The following is a 23,249-nucleotide window of genomic DNA, read 5'->3' on the forward strand; positions in this document are numbered from 1 at the left end:
TTTTCTTGTGAAGTTAATAGGGATAAAGAACCCGAGGATGCTAACCTGAAGGAGATTATTGGTATGTTAAAGTTCCTTGTGGAACAATATGATGAGAAATCACTGAATATACAAAGACAAGAGGCAACTATTCACAAATTGGAGTCTCAAGTGAGTCAACTAGTTGAACCTTATAAATCACAACGAACTGAAATTGCGGATAGAAACCAAAAAGAGCGTGAATTAGCGGCACAAATTGATATTATAATGTAGGAGTTAAGGTACAAACTAACCAACTGGAATTTGATAATGTCGATATTGAAGAAGTGACATTTGAGTCAACCAAGGACCTTAAAGATGTAAGTTTAGTTGACTCTAGTTTGTGTCATGAACATGATGTGAATAATACAACAAATTTTCAGTTTGAGTGCATTTATCCTCGCTCCAAGCACTTTTCCATATTGTATTTGGATGAGGATATGGAAATAAAGTCATTCGAGCTAATTGAGGAGTCAAAGAATGAGAAACAAGGTGCCTATATTTTGGAATATTTCTTGCCAGAAAGTCAGGATTACACACCTCATGTAAAAGCCAAGAATTATAGAATATTACCTTATTTCCTTGGGCCAGTTAGATTTGTTCCGCCATCCCTAGAGCATAACTGAAACTTGAAACCAAACTGGATATTCAATTCATAAGCTCGAGGTGAAGGCAAAAAGTATTTCACATCGTGCCACGACGTTAATTAAGGCGCTTGTTGGGAAGCAACCCAACTTTACTGATTTCGTTTATTTATTTATTTGTTTACCTTTTTATTGTGTTATTTTTGTAGTGTAGTTTTTTTTATTTTGTAGGAGAATGGAAAGAAAAACTATTGGAAGGATGCAACAACAAGCCAGATAATTAGAACTAAGTGTGGGGTGCCCGTATAAAGGAAAATGCCTGAGAGAAGTCTCAGTATCCCATGAGCTGCTAGTGCTTCAGCGTTTGGCCTACCAGAGAATTTTTTTTACCCTCTTATTAGTTTTGATGTGCACTGGGGACAATGCACAATTTTAAGTATGGGTTGAAGAGATTGTTTGGGTGACTTTTTATGCTATTTTAGTTGTGTTAGTTTAATTGATGAATTTTCTGTAGAAAAATAGAAAAAGATTGGACTTTTCCCGATGATGGATCTCCTAGATAGTTTACAAGAACACGTGTCACGGCCCAATTCTCTTATAGGCAGTGATGGCGCCCAGCGCCGCCGCTAGGCAAGCCAACAATGAACTAACCACATGATTTCTCTTTTTAATCAATTTCCAAGTAATTTAATTTTCCTTAATTAAAATATTAAGAAACAATAGATTTAAATAAATAAAATGAAAGGAGCAGAGTGCAATCAAAACTATAGTAATAATTCAAAACCACAATGTCTACTAGTGTGTGCCAAGACCCGGTGTCACAAGTGTATGAGCACTAATAGATTATACAAAACTCTAGCAACTGTCTGAAATGAAAATAGACAGAAATGAATGCAAGGGAGAGACTCTAGGTGCTGCGGAACGGCTCAGGAATCAGCTCACCACTAGGCCTCCGGGTAACGGGGATGCGCGCCGGTGTGATCGCCAGATGCACCTGCCTCAGATCCTGCACAGTTAGTGCAAAAGTGTAGCGTGAGTACATAAACAACATGTACCCAGTAAATATCAAGTCTAACCTCGAAGAAGTAGTGACGAGGGGTCGACATCGACACTTACTATAGGCTAACAAAAGCTCCAAATAAGCATGAGTTATGTATATAACTACAGCAATTCAACAACAACAAGGAAATAAATAATTCCTTTACACATACTGAATCTCAAATAGCTTTCTGTTTGATATTATTTTAACCTCTCAAGCCATGAAATGATATCAAATAAATAATTAAAATCCAAGTATTATCACGCACAATTATGCCGAGGACGTACGGCCCGATCCTGAATAACGAGTAGACTATCGAGGGTCGTGCGACATGAACCATAAATGCATCTATATACTGCCGAGGCGTTCAACCTGCTCCATAAGAAGAGAGGATACTTTATAGACACTTGGCTTAAAAGTTATTACAAGGCAAATACATAATGAAACACAAATTCTCATTAACGGTCAAGTAATCCACTCAAAATTAAAATAAATGAAATTCGGCCTTTTACAATTCCTCTAACAAGTTTCAATATGATTTAGGCACCTTAATTAACAAGTAGGGTACAAACATTACTAGTAATTCATGATTTGGGTCCTAAACTACCCAGACATAAGCATAATTAGTAGCTACACACGGACTCTCATCACCTCATGCATATGTAGCCCCACAATTAGAAGCAATCATTAATTTAAATCACCTATATGGTAACTTCTCGCTTACAAGGTTAGACAAGAGACTTACCTTATCTCAAAGCTCGCTTCCCGGCTTCAAATTCACTCTAAAGCCTCAACTCGGTGCCGAAAAATCTAAAACTAGCCAAATGTTGAATAATTTAATCAATACATGTTCAAAAGTTTATAATTTAACTAATTGAGTAATTACCCAACCCAAATTAGAAGATTTCTAAAATTTACCCCCGGGCCCACGTGCCCGGATTCCGAAAATGTTCGAAGAAATTTGTTACCCATAACCTTACGAACTCAAATATATAATTTTTATCCCATTCTATAATCATTTTCGTGGTTAAATCCCATTTTTATCAAAACCTAGATTTTTCAACTAAACCCATAATATTCACAATTTTACATGTTAAAATCTACCCATAATCTATGTATTAAACTCATATTGGGTAGGAATTACTTACCTTCAATATCTAGGTAGAAACCCTTCTCCAAGAAGCTCCAAAATCCGCCAAGGAATGAAAAATGAGAGAAAAATGGCCTAAGTCCCGTTTTAAAACATTCTGCCCAGGTCTGTGCCTTCATTGCGATCGCAGTCAAGCCCTCGCGATCGCGAAGGAAAAATTGAAGAAACCAGGAAAATTCCCCTTCGCAATCGTGAGAGGACACTCGCAAACGCAATGCACTGGGCTGCCTCCTCATCGCGAACGCGTAAGGCAGCAGGGTTGCCCAGGACCAGACCCTCAACTCTACACGAACGTGAAGACCACTGGTCCCAAGCCTCCGTGAATGCAGCCTTGACTCCACAAACGCGAAGCACAAAACCCACCCTAGTCTAATTCCTTCATCGCGAATGTGAGGGTCCTTCCGTGTTCGCAAAGAAGGAAACTAGAACTGGAAAATCTGGTGTTTTCAACTTAGCTTCGGGTGGTCCGAAACATACCCGAGCCACTCGGGACCCCATCCAAATGCACTTACAAGTCCATAAATATAATACGGACCTACTCGAACTCTCGAAACGTGTAAAACAACAACGGAACTAAGAATCGCACTCCAAAACCAAATTGAATCAAATTATGAACTTCAAGTTTCCAATTCACTCCGAACGCGCCGAATCGTACTTATTTTTAGCAAATATACCACTAGGTTATTCACCTAGTAGTTGTTATATATAATAATTCCCAAACTGGGTCAAAGGTACAAACTGTCCAAGTACAAAGAATAAAACAAAACCAATGGCTATTGCTACCAAATACAGTAGAGCAGTAGCGTAATGATTAATGGAAACTACAAAGCAAATAATTTAAAACATCCAATTGCTGCCGACGACAATAAATCCACACACCAATTGCAAACAATTCCATGTAGCACTAACAATGCTCTCACCAGGTGCCATTTGTTGTAATCCAATGGAGTAGGTATGTATTAATCCACATGCCGTGAAGAATTGGTTGTCGAATATCCTCAGTATGGTGCTGAAGAACTGGAATTCTAGCGTCGAACCTGTTGTGATGCATTCATCTTCAAACTTCAAATGAGTCTATTGGAAACTGAAACCTGCCTTATTGAAGTATTGAATTTGTAAGTTGTCGAACAACCCCCAGAATGAGCATGGTAACATGCTAATACCACCGGGAATTGATACGACACCAAACAGTATGTTCAAAATTATCGCAGCAAAAGTAAATAGTTGTGCCAACCAGTACTGCATTATATTGCTGTGAAATGATGTTATGTTGATGTATTCTTAGAAGCACAGTTGCACTTGTAGCGCCAATGAATACTCATGATTCTATCTTGAAGAATCCATAGAGCGTATCAAATGTCCTTGGGATCTTGCAACTGAGGATTAACTGTAGTTGTGTCCACTTAGCATAATGGTGTTAGTGGCGCGTGACAATTGATACAACTGCAGGTGATCGAGCACTTGGGATTCTAATAGCAATCCATGCTGACACCTCAATAAGCTGAGCCTGTCTGTGGAACCTGCACAATGTAGCAAACAAATTAGGAGGAGAGATTCTGCTCTCAGGTTCTTGTGTGTTCTGGGAGCAGTGAAGAAGATTGCGTAGTGATTGAAGGAGGAAATCTGTGGATGACGTCTGGTTGGTATATTATTGTTGTATGCCATCAAACCACCCCCAGGTTGAGCATGAAGACAAGCTAATACCAATGGGATCGATGTGATACGATAACACACAAACACTTGATACCTTCATAGAGAACTGATTTGCTAAAACAATACACTTTGACCTTCATGTGAACTGATTTGCTGATGATGTATTTGTACAAGCATAGTATCAGTTGTATCCCCATTGAATAATTATGTGTTTGTGCTGAAATTGATGAAGCACTGAAGGTTTCCATCTCTATAATCCTTTGCATTTTTGAAATAACCATCGCGATTAGATAGTTGAACAGAAGCAACAAAATGATGTATAATACACCAACTGTTGCAGATTGAACATTTTTCCACAGTATAACCATGCAAATACCACTAAGAGATGGTGCATCTCCACATCGCTAGTAAGCTGTGCAGAACTATTTTTTAACTGATTAGAAAACATATAACTTCCAGGCTAATGCATGTAAGTTATGTAATTACAGCAGAAAACATGTAACTTCCAGATGAGTTACACTTTGAATTGTAACCTGATATAGCATTTGCTCTATGCACCACTCAATTTGATGTGTACACTGTAAACAGTACAGTTTTACTAGCAGTGCAACAATTTGTCCACCCTTGCTTTCATGTGATTCTCCTCACACCGTTAGACCATCCCCAGACTGAGCATGGTAACATGCTAATACTACTGGGAGAAAGTCTAACTGTGTGCAGATTACCAGCATCAATAAATAGACCGATGTGTTACTTGTTGAGTAAGATGCAGAGATTTTACAATTTGAGTCCTCCTGAATAGCAGCAGTACATTACCTTTGATAAGCATTGTTGGCAGATATTGCATTGGCAATTCACTTGCCAACTCGCTATCATTACTATGGACCTTTTTCTATTACCTATTCTGCAAGTAAAAGACAGCAAGAACTGCACATTTGAAGAGTGCATTGTTTGCATTAATCCCTGTCATCTTTACCATCATTACAACTATGTGTCGAGGTTATGTTATTCTTGTGTTTGGTTATCCATTCACCATCAGAGCACCCTCATGTTGTCATTTTATGTTAATATCACTTAGAAGTATCCTTCCTTATTACAAACTAACAGCAGCAACATACCATCCTAGTGTACTAACAGAAACTTTTGCACATCAATCTCGAAATTTTCTTTTAGCAATTTTAACCCTTAGATTTGGTATTTTTGACTTGTCCATGTTTATTAATCTCCTCCCTGCTGTAGGAAGTTATGTGAAGGAGTAAAAATGAGTTGTCCTTGCAAAAGAGAAAGCAATGTTAGCTATATAATCTGCTAAAGTGTTTCCTTCTCTGTAAACATGTTGAAAGATCACATTGAAATGATCCCTCAACTCCTGAATCTTCTGCACTTCTGCCATTACACACCAATGTGGCTCCCATTCTCTTTCAATAATCTTCTTCAACAGCAAGCAGTCTGTCTCTAATATCAGTGGATGAAGGCTGTTGGCATAACAATATTCCAGCCCCTGTAGTATAGCTTTTGCTTCAGCTACCACATTGGTGGTTTCATCTAGGTTCACTGATCTTGCATATATTAGATCACCTGCATTATCTCTTACACAAAAGCCAAGTGAACTAGGTCCAGGGTTCCCTTTTGAAGCACCACCAGTGTTACACTTATACCACCTTTCACGAGGGAGCTGCCAAGTAAATTTCCTGGTGATTAAAATTGGCTTGTATGCTTCAAAAAATTGGATCATTTCTGGCCATAACACAGGTATATGAGATAGCCATGGAAACTTAATCCTTGCCAAGTTGTGGAGTGTTTTGTTTACTTCATGAATGACTCTGTTTGTAGAAACTGTTACTCTATTCCTGCATGTATTCCCCTTTTTCCATAGTTCCCAAGTATTGATTGATGGAGCTTCCTGAAACAATGGTTTTAACTTTGGACAGCAATCTATGTTCCACCATGCCCTTATCACTTGCTTTACTTGGATTAATTGTATAGAATTCCCTGCATATCCTAGAAAGTGTTGCCATACCTTTGATACTGTATGGCTCGTCAAGAAAATGAGCTCAAATGTTTCATCAGTTGGATGTTTACAACACCAACATCTTGAAACAATTATATATCCTTGCCTTCTCCACAAGTCATATGTAGACAGCTTGTGCCTCCAAAGTCTCCACATAAAGGAAAGAGATCTTGAATGGTAGACCTTTAATCCACATTTGTTTGAATTCTTGACAAATATTTGCCTTACGTCTTTGAATTTCCCATGCGCTCTTGATAGAAAACTTTCATGAAGCTTTTGGAATCCAGTGGGGTATGTCCTAGGCTTCGTGATTATCATTATAATGCATATTGGGTTTGATATGGTTAGCAATATCTGTTGGGACAGTCTGGTCAAGTAGTTGAACATTCCATTCTCCTCCGTGTCTCAGTTGTGTTACTTCTTCCAAGTTCTCATTAATAGGGAATTCATGAGGTAGTACATCATAGAGTGCCCCCAAACCAGTCCAGTTTTATGCCATACACTTGTTGTTCCGCTCTTCATCTCCCACAAGATTTCATGCTCGACTTCTTCCCTAGCATGCAACATTTGCCTCCACACATGAGATCCCTTTCTAAACTGTACCATAATAGGTAACTCCTTTTTGCAATACTTATTTCACATAAAGTTTGACCACAAGGATTTATTAGTCCTAAACCTCCACCATAGCTTACTGAATAGAGCTTTTGATACATCTTTTAAAGATCTGAATCCTAGTCCCCCATGTTGTAACACCCCAAAAAATTTTGAAGAACTTAAGTGTAAAGCCCGGTAAAATTTGCAAAGAAAATAATGTTTCATGGTGCCGGACTAAGATTACGTGTTTGAGGATTTTAGAAAGGCTCGGACCTTTTGGGTTGAACAATGCACGGGAATGTAAAGGAATAGTTTTGGCGGACTGTGCATTTCTGCTGTCCGCTATGCGACCGCAGAATCACTCTGCGGACCGCATAATGGCCGCAGAGTGATGTAGTTATTTGGGTCAGTTGGAAGCAATTATGCGGTTGACTATGCGACCGCATAACTGTTATGCGGTGTACTATGCGACCGCAGAATAGTTATGCAGACCGCATAGTGACCGCAGACTCAGGCAAAATTTTGGTCATTTTGGACACCAATTATGCGACCGATATGCGGTCCGCATAACCATTATGCGGTCTGCATATGCGACCGCAAAACCTGTTCCGGAACTTCATTTTTGGGTTTTTAAAACCCGACCCTATTTCGTTAAATACACGCAAAGGATCATATTTGAGCAGATATTGTCATTTTTGAGCAAATATGCTAATGTTTTAGAGAGAGAGAAAAACCTAGGCTAATTATTCATCAAGTCTTGCTCAAATCTTGGAAGATTAACAAGGGAAACCCACAAGTTCTTCATCTAAGAGATTGGGATTGCTAGAATTTTCGGAACGTTGTAGTAATTTAAGGAAAGCTCAATTGAGGTATGTTGGCTAAACTTTCTCTCTTGGAATTGAATTCCATAATGTTTCCGTGAGTTTCAAAGTATGGGTTACGTATTAAAATGTGGTGGCTTGAATTGTATTTCAAATGAAAGCTAGTATTCCAAATTGTGTGAGAAAATCTCAATATTCTTAAGACTCTTAATTGCTCATATGCGTACCTAAAGTCTTGATTGGGAATGCCTTATTATTTATAACCTATAAAGATGTTTGGAAGTGAAATCAGTGAATTGGGGATATAAAGTGTGGCCAACGTACCAATAGTGAAAGGTATACTTGTGGCCAATGGTGCCGATGTAATGAAATAATGTGAGAAAGATTATGAAATGAGCTTTGACTCAACTATTCCAAAAAATTGACTTCGACAATATAATCGGCTAAAAGTTTATGAACTCAAGTGATGCCCATTTGTGGCTGTTTTAGCTAATGCTATGCTTTGTAAGTAATTTTCAATGTGCTTTGCATTCTTACATATTCGTGAGTGGAAATTGTGTATGATTTTAATTTGTGCTTCGATTGCCAATCATTTTGCTCCATTTATTGGAAAGGAATCGATTATGTTTAAAGCCTTCATTACTAATGAACTTAAAGTTGTGATTTTCGAAATATTCTACTTGTTGATAATTATGATGATGATCTATGAAAGGGAAGAAATGAAAGTGTGGAATATAAAATATGGCAATTGCGCCATAAATAAAGAATCATATGTTTGGCCAAGAGAGCCAATGAAATAATAATGTTGTAAGTGGTTGAAAGTACGGATTAGGTGATATGTGATGTTAAAGGTTATAAGATGTACGTATTTGTACTTTTGCTTCCAATGTGTTATGAAACCCTATGGACGGTCTTTGAAACGTATAGGTATATTGTGTTATGAAACCCTATGGACGGTCTTTGAAACGCATAGGTATATTGTGTTATGAAACCCTATGGATGGCCTTTGAAACGCATAGGTATATTGTGTTATGAAACCCTATGGACGGTCTTTGAAATGCATAGGTATATTGTGTTATGAAACCCTATGGACGGTCTATGAAACGCATAGGTATATTGTGTTATGAAACCCTATGGACGGTCTATGAACGCATAGGTACATTGTGTTATGAAATCCTATGAACGGTCTATGAACGCATAGGTACATTATATTATGAAATCCTATGGACGGTCTATGAAACGCATAAGTACATTGTGTTGTGAAATCCTGTGGACGGTCTATGAAATGCATAGGTGCATTGTGTATAAGAGGTATAGATATATGGTATGAATAAACACCGTGGACGGTCTATGAAACGCATAAGTGTATAATATGATATGTGAATACTAAGGACGGTCTAATGAGACACATTATTAATGCAGACAATAGGTGCCCCTTTTATTTTCCTTGTTTGTACAGGTTGTTTCAATTACATTATATTATGTGTTTCACGTATAGATCATATGGGCATTCTATTTTGAAAGAGGATTTCTAGCTATACATACTAGTGCTATTCGACAGTACTAACGTCCCTTTTGCCGGGGGCACTGCATCTTTAATAGATGTAGGTGGTTCTACAGCAGGTGGCATTGATCAGTGATAGCAGTACACTCCTTTCAGTCGATTTGGTGAGCCCCACTTCATTTCGGGATCATGTATCTTTTGTTTCTTATGTACTTTGTGGTTGAGGTATAGTCGGGGCCTTGTTGCAGTCATTTCCATATTACTCTTCAGTTGTACTTAGAGGCTCCATAGACAGGTTGTGGGTGGTAATTAATGTTGGGAATTGGATTAGAACTGTTGGTATTTGGAAACTTGTTTTTCATTAAATCTATAAAGTCGTACTATTTTGAAAATATTGAATGATGTTGTTAATGTGAATGAAATGGAAGCGGTTAATGAAATCTCTTCAGTATTTGATTAACGGAGTACAACTCCTCTTTATTCACGAATTAATTTGGGTAGAAGGTATCTAACAGGCTTGCTCGGTCGGGCTCACTCGGTTGAGCACCGGTCGCGCTCCTCAGTTTTGGGGCGTGACACATCTTCTTTGGGAAGACATAGGTTTTGCCAAGATGCCCAATGCCTACTCCTCCCTTCCTCCTTGGTGCTCCAAAAGAATCTTGCAAAGATTTTCTGTAAATGTTCTAGTATATTGTTGGGAGGGTCAAGAACTGAAAGAAGATATAGAGGCATAATTTGTAGTACGCTTGTAACGAGAGTGGCCTTTCCTCCAAAGGATAAGAGTTTGCCTTTCCAAGAGTGTAGCTTGGCCTTCACTTTTTTAACAAGATCATCATAATAGTCTTTCCTTCTCCTAGTGTAGAATATGGGGCACCCTAGGTATGTGAAAGGAAATTGTCCTCTAGTGAAACCTGTAATATCAGCCACTTCATGGAATAGGGCATGTGCAACATTGGCATGCATGTAATAGAAACTCTTGGATTTATTGATTTGCTGTCCCGACATCTGCTCATAACCTCTTAACACTGTCATTATCTTCCTCAGGGAGTAAGGATTAGCTGATGAGAAAATAATAGTATCATTGGCATATGTCAAGTGGTTTAACAAATCTGACTACTTGGGCATACCAAAGCCAACAAAAGACTTATCTTCAAATAGTTTGTTCAAAGTTCTAGACAATACTTCAGCTAACATAGTAAGTAAAGCCGGAGACAGAGGATCTCCTTGTTTCACTCCCCTTGTTGACTTGAAAAAACCTGAGGAATTCCCATTAACTAAAACTGAATACCAGTTGTTGGCTAATAGGTTCCCCACCATGATGATGAAGTGTTCTGCAAAACCTATTTTTCTGAGAACATGCATCAGATATTTCCAGGAAACCCTATCATATGCCTTTGTCATGTCCAGTTTTAGCACCACATTGGCAGACTTGCCTCTCATCCTTATGTCAATGATAATTTCTTGTGTGAGTAGGATGTTCTCGTAGATGCCCCTTCCTTTCACAAAACCAGATTGATTAGGGGAGATGTAAGTAGGCAGGAACTTTTCCAGTCTATCATGTATGATCTTAGAGATCACTTTATTGATGAAATTTCTCAAACTTATAGGCCTTAGGTCGGAAAATGTCTGAACTTGTGGTTTTTTTGGCAGTAGGACCAAATTTGCATGGGTAATGGACTTTGGCAAAGTTACACCTCCATAGAAATTTAGGACCATATTGTGAATGTCATGACATATCACCTCTCATGTGGCTTGATAAAATATGCCCGTGAATCCATCTGGACTACTTGCACTATCACCACTCAGGTCAAAAACTGTAGCCTTAACTTCATCCAAAGTTGGGTACCTACATAACTCCATGTTCTCCTCCATCGAAACCATTTCAGGAACATGTTCCGGCATAGAGAAGTCTGTAGGATCCTCGTCATTTGTGAACTATTTTTGGAAGAATTGAACTGCAACATTGGCCATTTGTTCTTGATTTTCTAACCGGGTTCCATCTTCATTCTGGATTCTTTTCATTTGTAATTTCTTTCTCTTTCCATTGACATGATTTTGAAAGAAACGAGTATTCCTATCACCTTCAGTAAACCATGTCATTCCCCCTTTCTGCTTCCAGTATTGCTCCTCTATACTGAGGTACTTCTTCATTTCTAATTGACATTTCTGAAGGATAATTCTATTCTTAATTTTAGGCTCATCTTCAAACAACTGCTCCTTAATTTTGATGATATCCTCTAGTATTGCTATTTGTTTGAAAATGTCTCCAAAAGTATCTCTGCTCCACTTAGATAGTGCCGCCTTGACCTTCTTTAGTTTGTGCTTGAACATAAGGAAAGGATCTCTAATGAAATCAGCATTCCAGTTCTGTCTCACTACGTCCATGAATGTAGCATGTTTTGTCCAGAAATTCAGGAATCTGAACGGTTTGACAAAGGTAGTAGTGTGCTCTCCACAGGTCATCAGGAGTGGGGCATGATCTAAACCAGTTCTAACAAAGTGTTCCACTTGAATTGATGGAAGAATATTTTGAAACGGTAAATTCACAAAGATCCTGTCCAATCTTTTGAATATACACTCACTATTAGTTCTCCCATTCCACCAAGTGTATGGACTCTCTTGTAATCTTGATCAAATAGTCCACATGAGTTAATACTTGCTGCGAAATCCTCATATTCAAAAGGATGAACAGTAAGGCACCCTATCTTCTCACTTTTATGTAAAACCACATTGAAATCTCCTCCTACTAGCCACAGTAGTTCCATATCACTTGCCATGTAATACAGAATATCCCATAGTTCTATTCTATCTGTTGATGAATAATTTGCATATACAAAAGTCATCATGATATGCTGCCCGATGTCATGGTGAAATAGTTTTACTGTAACTTGTTGATCAGTCTCCATAATCAATTCCCACTCTGTTTCAGAACTGAAGAATAACCATATTTTTCCATTCAGATTTGAAAAAGCAGTTTCCATATCTAGCCTTCTTCTGTACCTTTGTATATGCCTTGCATTCTGAAAAGGTTCCATTAAGGCTATGATGAAGAAATTGTGCTCTCTTTGCATGTTGATCACCCTGGGAAAGGCCTGTTGTGTGTTAACGGACCTAATATTCCAAATTAATGTCTTAACCATCATTTAGAATGCGAGGCTGCCCTTCTTGGCAAGATTCTTGTTGGTTGGTGTGCAACTTTGTTTTGAGTATGCTTCTTTGTTTTTATCCCTCCCTTTGCATTGTTTCTAGGAAATAAATCAGCCTCTTTTGCTACTTGTTTAAAATTCCCCGCAGTTGACTCATCATCTCCTTCCTCCTCAATTTGGTGTTACTCCATCAAGTCTAACTCCACAATTGCCACATTGTGAGTAACTAGATCATTCACTGTCTGCATTGGTGATTTCAAAGAAACATTGAGATGCAGCTGCATACTCTGCTCTATGACTGAAGTACAAGCAATTTGCATTGAGTCTATAGCTGAAGCAGTCTTTATTGCAATAGCCTGCTCTTCAATCACCTCAAGTTGCTGCTCCAAATCACCTACTGTCGAATGCATCATGTTGGTTCGAACTTCATCTCCCTCCGAGTCAACAATATGGTTATCTTCAGGTTCAAGATGTAAGTGAACCTTATCCTCAGAATGCATGGTTAGAAATTCATGTTCCTCAAGAGCAGAAGTGGAGATCTTGTTGAATTGACATAGTTTCATCAGAGGCAATGGTGTTGAAAGTTCCACTGTATGTGCTACCCCAGGCATAAGTGAAGGTGTATCATGTACCATTGCACCTACTATTGCAGAGTTTGGTGCTGGTGTTACAGATGGATCAGGTCCTACCTCCATGGCCAGATTTATGGTAGTTACATGTGTCCCAGATCGAGCTACATTTGAAGTAGATGCAGACGGATTTTCTGTAATTACTCTATCTCTGGCAGTCTTAGGAGTGAATGCTGCAGGTGACATTGTGCAACGCCGAATCGTACTTAGACTACTCGAAATGACACTAAATTTTGCGTGCAAGACTTAAATCACCATACGGAACTATTCTTAGGCTCGAAATCCCAAATGGACCTCGATAACACCAAAACCTACTCCAATCCAAATTTAAATAACATTTAAATTTTCAATAAGCCAATTTTCAACATTAAGCGCCGAAACGCTCCCAAGTCATCCAAAACCCGAGCCGAACATACGCCCGAGTCCAAAATCATCATACGAACCTATTGGAACCGTTAAATCCTAGTTCTGAGGTCGTTTAATCAAAATGTTGACCAAGATAAAACTTAGCCTTTTAAAAGCCAAATTAAGGAACCAATTGTTCCGATTTCAACCCGAATCCTTCCAAACCCGAACCCTTTCAAACCCGAACCAACCATCCCCGCAGGTCATAAAATAGTAAAAGCACATACGAGGAGTCTTATTTAGGGGAATAGGGATCTAGAAAGCAAAACGACCGGTCGGGTCGTTACATTTTCCACCTCTAAAACAAACATTCGTCCTCAAACGGGTCTAGAATCATACCTGGAGTGCCGAATAAGTGTGGATATCTGCTCCACATGTCCTCCTTGGCCTCCCAATTGGCCTACTCAACTGGTTGGCCACTCCACTGAACCTTTACCGCAGAAAGCTTTTTGGACCTCAATTGGCGAACCTGCCTATCAAAATGGCAACTGGATCCTCCTTATAACCCAACTCTCATCTAGCTGAACCGTGATGAAGTCTAACACGTGCGACATGTCGGCATGATACCTCCGGAGCATAGACACGTGGAAAATCGGATGAACTCCCAATAGACTGGGAGGCAAAGCAAGCTCATAAGTAACCTCCCCAACTCGACTCAACACCTCAAATGGACCTATAAACCTTGGGCTCAACTTACCCTTCTTCCCGAACCTCATGATTCCCTTCATCGGTGAGACCTTCAAGAGAACTTTCTCGCCCACCATAAATGATAAATCACGTGCCTTCTGATCCGCGTAACTCTTTTGTCTGGACTGTGCTATGCGAAGTCGCTCCTGAATCAACATTACATTTTCCAAGGCATCCTTCACCAAATCAGTACCATAAAACTTAGCCTCACCTGGCTCAAACCATCCGATGGGCGAACGACATCGCCGACCATATAAAGCCTCAAATGGATCCATCTCGATGCTGGACTGATAATTGTTGTAAGCAAACTCAGCCATAGGTAAGAATCGATCTCACTGCCCTCCGAAGTCAATGCTCTGAGCATATCCTCTAAGATCTGAACTGTCCGCTTTGACTGCCCGTCGATCTGTAGATGAAAGGCCATGCGGAGCTCCACCCAGGTCCCCAACTCACTCTGTACTGCCCTCCAGAAATGCGAAGTAAACTGAGGGTCTCTATCAGATATGATGGAAACATGCACACCATGCAACCAAACAATCTCCTGAATGTAAATCTGGGCAAACCTCTCTGAAGAATATGTGGTCACCACCAGAATGAAGTGCGCCGACTTGGTCAACCTGTCGAAAATGACCCAAACTGCATCAAACTTTTGCAAGGTCTGCGGCAACCCAACTATGAAGTCCATAGTAATGCGCTCCCATTTCCACTTAGGTATAGTCATCTGCTGGAGTAGGCCACTTGGCCTCTGATGCTCATACATACTCAACTATGTCCTTCTTCATCCGCCACCACCAATAATACTGCCTCAGGTTGCGATACATCTTCGTAGCACCTGGATGAATTGTATACCGAGAATTATGTACCTATTCTAGAATATTTTCCCTCAGCCCATCAATATTAGGAACACATAGACAACCCTGGAGTCGCAGAACACCATCCTCACCAATAGTAGCCTCCTTGGCACCACCCTACAGTACCGTCTCTCTGAGAACCAACAAGTGCAGATCATCAAACTGGCAAGCCTTGATCTGCTCGAGTAGTGAAGACTGGGCGACGATGCATGCAAGAACTCGGTTGGGCTCTGAAATGTCCAACCTCACAAGTCTGTTAGCCAAGGATTGAATGTACAAAGATAATGGCCTCTACTCTACGTAAATGAATGCCCAACTACCCATACTCTTTACCTTTTTGCTCAAGGCATCCGCAACTACATTCGCCTTCCTCGGATGATAAAGGATGGTAACATCATAATCCTTCAATAACTCAAGCTACCTGCATTGCCTCAAATTGAGATCCCTCTGCTTGAACAAATGCTGCAAGTTGTGATGGTTGGTGTAAACCTCACAGGACACCCCCTAAAGATAATGCCTCCAGATCTTAAGAGCATAAACGATCGCAGCCAACTCCAAATCATGTACAGGGTAATTCTTCTCATGGGGCTTCAGCTGACATGAAGCATATGCAATAACTCGCCCCTCCTGCATCAATACACAACCCAAACCAACACGTGAAGTGTCGCAATACACAATATACATCTTTGAACCGTAAGGCAACACTAACACCGGTGTTGAAGTCAATGCGTTCTTAAGCTTCTGAAAGCTCGCCTCCGAATCATCGGACCATCAGAACAGAGCACCCTACTGAGTCAATCTAGTTAAAGGTGCCACAATAGATGAGAAGCCCTCCACAAACCGACGATAATAACCCGCTAACCCCAAGAAGCTCCTGATCTCAGTCGGTGTGGTAGGACAAGGCCAACTCTGAACTGCCTCAATCTTCTTGGGATCTACCTTAATACCCTCACCTGATATAACATTCCCCAAGAATGCTACAGAATCTAGCCAAAACTCATACTTGGAGAACTTAGCATATAACTTCTATTCCCGCAAGGTCTGAAGCATCACTCTCAAATGCTGCTCGTGCTCCTCTATACTACGCGAGTAGATCAAAATGTCATCAATGAAGACAATGATAAAGAAATCAATATACGGCCTAAACACTCGGTTAATCAAATCCATAAACGCCTCCAGGGCGTTAGTCAAACCAAAAGACATCACTTGAAACTCATAATGGCCATATATAGTCCAGAAATCTGTCTTCGAAACGTCTGAATCACGAATCTTCAACTGATGGTACCCCGATCTCAAGTCAATCTTAGAGAACAACTTGGCACCCTACAATTGGTCAAACAAATCATCAATACACGGTAACGTGTACTTGTTCTTGATGGTAACTTTGCTCAACTGGCGGTAATCAATGCACATTCGCATAGTCCCATCTTTATTCTTCACAAATAACACTGGTGCATCCCAAGGCGATACACTCGGTCTGACAAACCCCTTTTATAGAAACTCCTCAAGCTGTTCCTTCAATTCCTTCAACTCTTTCGGAGCCATGCGGTACGATGGGATAGAGATAGGCTGGGTTCTTGGAGCCAAATCAATACAGAAATCAATATCACGGTCTGGTGTCATGCCTGGTAGATCATAAGGAAACACATCAGAGAACTCCCAGGCCACGGGCACTGAATCAATCACCGGAGTCTCTGCAGTAGTATCTCGAATATAAGCTAGATAATCCAAAGAAAAGAGATAACCCGACTGGATGCACTGACAGACGAACCCTTCCACTCAAATCAAGAAAACTCTGGCATTACCAAGGTAACAATCTTGGCATGGCAATCAAGGATGACATGATATGGAGATAACCGGTCCATTCCCAGGATGGCCTCAAAGTCGGTCATATCGATCAACAAAAGATCTGCTCTAATATCATAACCACAGAAATTAACAACGCAGGACTGATATATCCGATCCACAACAACGGAATCGCCCACAGGAGTGGATGCTTAAACAAGAGTACCCTAGGACTCATGAGAAATACCCAAGAAATGAGCAAACATGGATGAAACATATGAATACATAGACCCTGGATCAAATAGTATTGAAGCATCCCTACCGCAGACAGAAATAATACCTGTGATCACGGTATCTGAGGCCACTGCATCTGGTCTGGCCAGAAAAGCATAGAACCTAGTTGGAGCACCACCTGACTGGCCTCCACCTCTAGGACGACCCCTACCCACCTGCCCTCCGCCTCTAGGAGGCTGGACGGCTGGTGGGGCAGTTGGAGCTGTAATCATAGGCTGCTGACCCTGCTGCACTGCCTTGCCCCGAAGCATGGGGCAGAACCTCCGCACATGACTAAGATCCTCGCACTCTAAATAACCTCTCGGTACGGTGGACTGCTGACCTAAAGTCTGACTGTGATGGCCTGAATACCCACTAGAGGAACCCTGAATAGTTGGTGGGCGGTAGGAACTCTCTGGCATGGCGCTGAAATAAGGTCTCACTGGAGCACCCTAAGGAGGCGGCGATGCTGGATATGTGGGCCTGCTAGACTGACCCCTGACAAACTACCTCTGCCCCCAGCCGGGGCACATCTGAACTCTTTAGAATATAGAAATCGCTTATCCCTCGTCGTCGCCTGCTCTCGGTTGTGCTGACGTACACCCTTGATTATCAGAGCTATCTTTATAACTAGCTCGTAAGAAGTCCCCATCTCAACCTCTCGGGCCATAGTGGCCTAAACACCTGAATGCAAACCCACAACAAACCTCCGCACTCTCTATGCATCAATAGGAAGTATCATAAGTGCATGGCGAGACAACTTAGAGAATCTCGCCTCATAGTCGGTCACTGACATCTGACCCTGCTGGAGCTGCTCGAACTGAAACCGTAACTCTTCCCTCTGAGAGGGTGGGATATACCTATCCAGAAAAATACGGGTGAACCGGTCCCAAGTCATGGGAGGAGAATCTGCTGGTCTGCCGGGAAGATATGATTGCACCACCTACAGGCCTTGCCCTCCAGCTAGAAAGTAGTAAAATCTACCCCATGGGACTCCAATATCCTCATGTTGTGTAGTCTGTCCCTGTACCGATCAATAAAATCCTGGGGGTCCTCATGTTGCTCACCTCCAAAGACAGGAGGGTGAAGCTTGGTCCATCTATCCAATAGCTTCTATGGATCACCGACCGCAGTTGGTCCGGGCTCAGGTATAGCTGCCGTAACTGGCTGAGCACCGCCCATGGGTAGTGCGCCCGGGGTCTGATATATGGTAGCTGCATGTCCTGGAGCCTGGGCGGTATGGGTCTGTGCTCCCCTTCCCGCCTGAGATATGGCTGGGTCTGCTGGAAATAAACCAGCATGAGTCATAGAATCCATGAACCGTAGCATATGGCCCATGACCTCCTTGAATCCTTGTGCGAACATGAAATCGACCGAGGCTGGCTCTGCTGCAGGCACCTCGCCCTGCTCCTCGATAATAGGATTCTCTACTGGATCCGCTGGTGGCATAACTGGAGCAACTCTAGGACTCCCTCGTCCTCTACCATGAGTTGGAGCCCTCCCTCGGCCTCTACGTCGGCCTCTAGCAATAGGGGGAGCAGATCCTCCATGGCCTGGAACATCCGCTGCGTGCGTTCTAACCATCTGTAAGAGAATAATAGAAAAATACTTAGTACCACATCAACTACACGATAGGAAATGAAGAAAGAGTAGTTTTCTAACACCTTATAGCCTCTCAAATATATGTACGAACGTCTCCGCACCGATCCACAAGACTCTATTAGGCCTGCTCATAACTTGTGAGACCGACATGAACCTATTGCTCTGATACCATATTGTCACGACCCAATTCTCTTATGCGCCGTGATGGCGCCCAGCGCCGCCGCTAGGCAAGCCAACAATAAGCTAACCACGTGATTTCTCTTTTTAATAAATTTCCAAATAATTCAATTTTCCTTAATTAAAAGATTAAGAAACAACAGATTTAAATAAATAAAACAAAAGCAGCTGAGTGCAATCAAAACTATAGTAATAATCCAAAACCACAAAGTCTGCTAGTGTGTGCCAAGACCTGGTGTCACAAGTGTATGAGTACTAATAGATTATACAAAACTCTAGCAACTGTCTGAAATGAAAATAGACAGAAATGAATGCAAGGGAGAGACTCTGGGTGTTGCGGAACGACTCAGGAAGCAGCTCACCACTAGGCCTCTGGGTAAAGGGGATGCGCGCCGGTGTGATCACCAAATACACCTACCTTAGATCCTGCACGGCTAGTGCAGAAGTATAGCGTGAGTACATAAACAACATGTACCCAATAAGTATCAAGTCTAACCTCGAAGAAAAAGTAATGAGGGGTCGACATCGACACTTACTATGGGCTAATAATAAAAATAAAGAAGCTCCAAATAAGCATGGGTTATGTATATAACTACAATAATTCAATAACAACCAGGAAATAAATAATTCCTTTACACATGGTGAATCTCAAATAGCTTTCTGTCTGATATCAAATAAATAATTAAAATCCAAGTATTATCACGCACATTTATGCCGAGGACATACAATTCGATCCAGAATAACGTGTACACTACCGAGGGTCATGCGACATGAACCATAGATTTATCTATCTACTGCCAAGGCATTCAGCCCGCTCCATAAGAAGAGATGAAACTTTATAAACACTTGGCTTAAAAGTTAATTCAAGGAAAATACATAATGAGACACAAATTCTCATTAACGGTCAAGTAATCCACTCAATATTCAAGTAAATGAATTTCGGTCTTTTACAATTCCTCTAACAAGTTCCAATATGATTTAGGCACTTTAATTAACAAGTAGGGTGCAAACATTACAAGTAATTCATGATTTGGGTCCTAAACTACCCGGACATAAGCATAATTAGTAGCTATGCACGGACTCTCATCACTTCGTGTATACGTAGCCCCCACAATTAGAAGCAATTATTAATTTAAATCACCTATGGGGTAACTTCCCTGTTACAAGGTTAGGCAAGAGACTTACCTTGTCTTAAAGCTCGCTTCCCGGCCTCAAATTCACTCTAAAGCCTCAACTCGGTGCCGAAAAATCCGAAACTAGCCAAATGTTGAATAATTTAATCAATACATACTCAAAAGTTCATAATTTAATTAATTGAGTAATTACCCAACCCAAATTAGAAGATTCCTAAAATTCACCCCGGGCCCACGTGCCTAGATTCCGAAAATTTTCAAAGCAAATTGTTACCCATAACCTTACGAACTCAAATATATAATTTTCATCCCATTCCATAATTATTTTCGTGGTTAAATCCCATTTTTATCATAACCTAGGTTTTTCAACTAAACCCATAATATTCACAATTTTACATGTTAAAATCTACCCATAATCTATGTATTAAACTCACATTGGGTAGGAATTACTTACCTTTAATATCTAGGTAGAAACCCTTCTCCAAGAAGATCCAAAATCGGCCAAGGAATGAAAAATGAGAGAAAAATGGCCTATGTCCCGTTTTAAAACATTCTACCCAGGTCTGTGCCTTCATTGCGATCGCGGTCAAGCCCTCGCGATCGCGAAGGAAAAACTGAAGAACCCAGGAAAATTCCTCTTCACGATCGTGAGAGGACACTCACAAACGCAATGCACTGGGCCGCCTCCTCATCGCGAACGCGTACCCTCACTCGCGATCATGTAAGGCAACTGGGTTGCCCAGGCCCTCGACTCTACGTGAACGCAAAGACCACTGGTCCCAAGCCTTCGTGAATGCGGCCTTGACTTCGCGAATGCGAAGAAAAATACCCAACCCATTCTAATTCCTTCATCGCGAACGCGAAGGTCCTTCCGCGTTCGCGAAGAAGGAAACCCGAACTGGAAAATCTGGTGTTTCCAACTTAGCTCCCGGTGGTCCGAAACACACCCGAGCCACTTGGGACCCCGTCCAAATATACCAACAAGTCCATAAACATAATACGGACCTGTTCGAACTCTTGAAACACGTAAAATAATAACAAAACTAAGAATCGCATGCCAATACCAAATTGAATCAAATTATGAACTTCACATTTCCTATTCGCTCCGAATGAGCAGAATCATACTTAGATTACTCGGAATGACACCAAATTTTGTGTGAAAGTCTTAAATTACCATACAGAATTATTCCGAGGCTCAAAAGCCCAAATAGACCTCGATAACACCAAAACCTACTCCAATACAAATTTAAAGAACTTTTAAACCTTCAATAAGCCAATTTTCAACATTAAGCGCCGAAATGCTCTCGGGGCATCCAAAACTTGAGCCGAACATACGCCCAAGCCCAAAATCATCATACAAACCTATTGGAACCATCAAATCCCATTTCAGAGGTCATTTACTTAGAATATTGATCAAGGTCAAACTTAGCCTTTTAAAAGCGAAACTAAGGAACCAAGTGTCCCGATTTTAACTCGAACCAACCGTCCCCACAGGTCATAAAATAGTAAAAGCACATAAGGGGAGTCGTATTAAGGGCAACAAGGATCTAGAAAGCAAAATAACCGGTGAAGTCGTTACACCACGTCTTCTTATTTTCCTTAGATAGTAATAATCTCCCATGATTTGTTTTTGTGCCTCGGTTCTTTTTCATGAAAAATAACTAGAACTAGGTAGTAGTAGTTGTTTTTTTAGCAAAGTAGTACTTAGGAAATAAAAGAGAAGGAATGATGTGATTGACTTGTTTGATGGTTGCATACTTAGTTTCAGGCATGTGTTTCACCTTCCCTTGGTTTTAAATATATGATGATTCCTTGATAAAAATGAATAGCATGTGTCATGACTCCTATATCTCATTTGCTTGACTTGTGTTCACTTTATGCTTAATGCTTAATATATCTCTTGGCTTTATGAATATTTGTTTGATTGAGAGTCAGAATGGGACCATCGTTAGTGAGTCATGTGCCATGTGTGTAGCGATTTCTTAGTTTCTCCATATTATCGCATTTAAGTGTAGAACTTCCCCGGAATGTGAGTTGAAGCGAAATCCTGGGTGTTGCTCGATTTGAAAAATGATATTAGGATTTCTTTGATCCTTTAGAGCTTTATTGCTTATCATAAATAAAATCATCCCTAGTTTACCATTTTGAGCCTATAAGTCTTTTTTTGGCACTCGCATTACAAGCCTATACCCTTTTGTTCTTAGTTGAATCGGTTTGATCCTTATACCTCTTAAAGCACTTGAATTTTAAAGAGAGTGCTAGAAAGAAGTAACGAGAAAACTTGGGGTAGTGTTTGAGTGGAACTAATATAAGGAAGAAAGGTGCACTTGTATCTTAAAGAAAACTCCACTAAAAGTAAGGAAAAAAATACAAAAACAAAAAAAAAATAGTAGAAAACATATTTGAAAAAAAATAAAAAAAATAAAGGTATCTTGTTCTTGCTAGAGAGTGTGAGTTATAGTAGTGGTTAAAGATAGAGGGAACATATTTTAGGGTGATCTATCTTATGATGATTGAAGTGGATTGAAGAAATAATGTGCTTAAAGTTGACTGCGTGATGTGTTAATGTCATGACCCAAAATCACATGTGCCGTGATGGCGCCCATCGCGATACTACGAAAGGCGACATCTCACAAATACATGCATCTTTAATTTAAAAACATACTGAAATAGGCTTTAAGTAAATAAAATCTCATAATAATTGGAAGAAAACACCGCAACTCAATATAGAATTCCCCAAAATCCGGTTGTCACTAAGTACATGAGCATCTATAAAATAACATGGTGTGACTTCTGAAACACTGTCTAGGAAGATAGAATAATATAAATAAAACTAAAAAAAAGGAGGAGGGTCGAGGTCTACAGACGCCAAAGCAGCTACCTCGATAGTATCCGAACTTATAAAGCTCCAAATCAGCAACTGTCATGCCCGGAAATACCTGGATCTGCACATGAAGTGCAGAGTGTAGCATGAGTACAACCAACCAATGTACTCAATAAGTAGCAAGACTAACCTTGAGCTGAAAGCAGTGACAAGCTTAACCAATACCGTCCAAATACAAAATTTAACAATACAAAAATGACATGAAATATGATAATAATATCTCAGAGTAACTCATAATCCACTGGTACACAGTACAGGAATGTAGACATGCTTCCAGGTTTAATAGTTAAGCTCAATATAGAT

The 23,249-nt window shown here is 40.4% G+C and overlaps 1 protein-coding gene across 1 annotated transcript; it reads right to left on the bottom strand.

Annotated features, from left to right (window-relative positions):
- Positions 1–5,687: 5,687 nt before the first annotated feature.
- LOC142163869 (uncharacterized) lies at positions 5,688–6,773 on the bottom strand. The gene has a single exon (XM_075221017.1). The coding sequence runs from the start codon at positions 6,771–6,773 to the stop codon at positions 5,688–5,690; it is 1,086 nt and encodes a 361-aa protein (XP_075077118.1).
- Between the last annotated feature and the right edge of the window lie 16,476 nt (positions 6,774–23,249).

The sequence above is a fragment of the Nicotiana tabacum genome, chromosome 9 (genome assembly GCF_000715075.1).
Source record: "Nicotiana tabacum cultivar K326 chromosome 9, ASM71507v2, whole genome shotgun sequence".
Taxonomy (NCBI): Eukaryota; Viridiplantae; Streptophyta; class Magnoliopsida; order Solanales; family Solanaceae; genus Nicotiana; species Nicotiana tabacum.

Bases quoted from the DNA above. Each gene is read 5' to 3' on its own strand.
- LOC142163869 (XM_075221017.1), bottom strand. From the start codon at position 6,773: ATGATAATCACGAAGCCTAGGACATACCCCACTGGATTCCAAAAGCTT.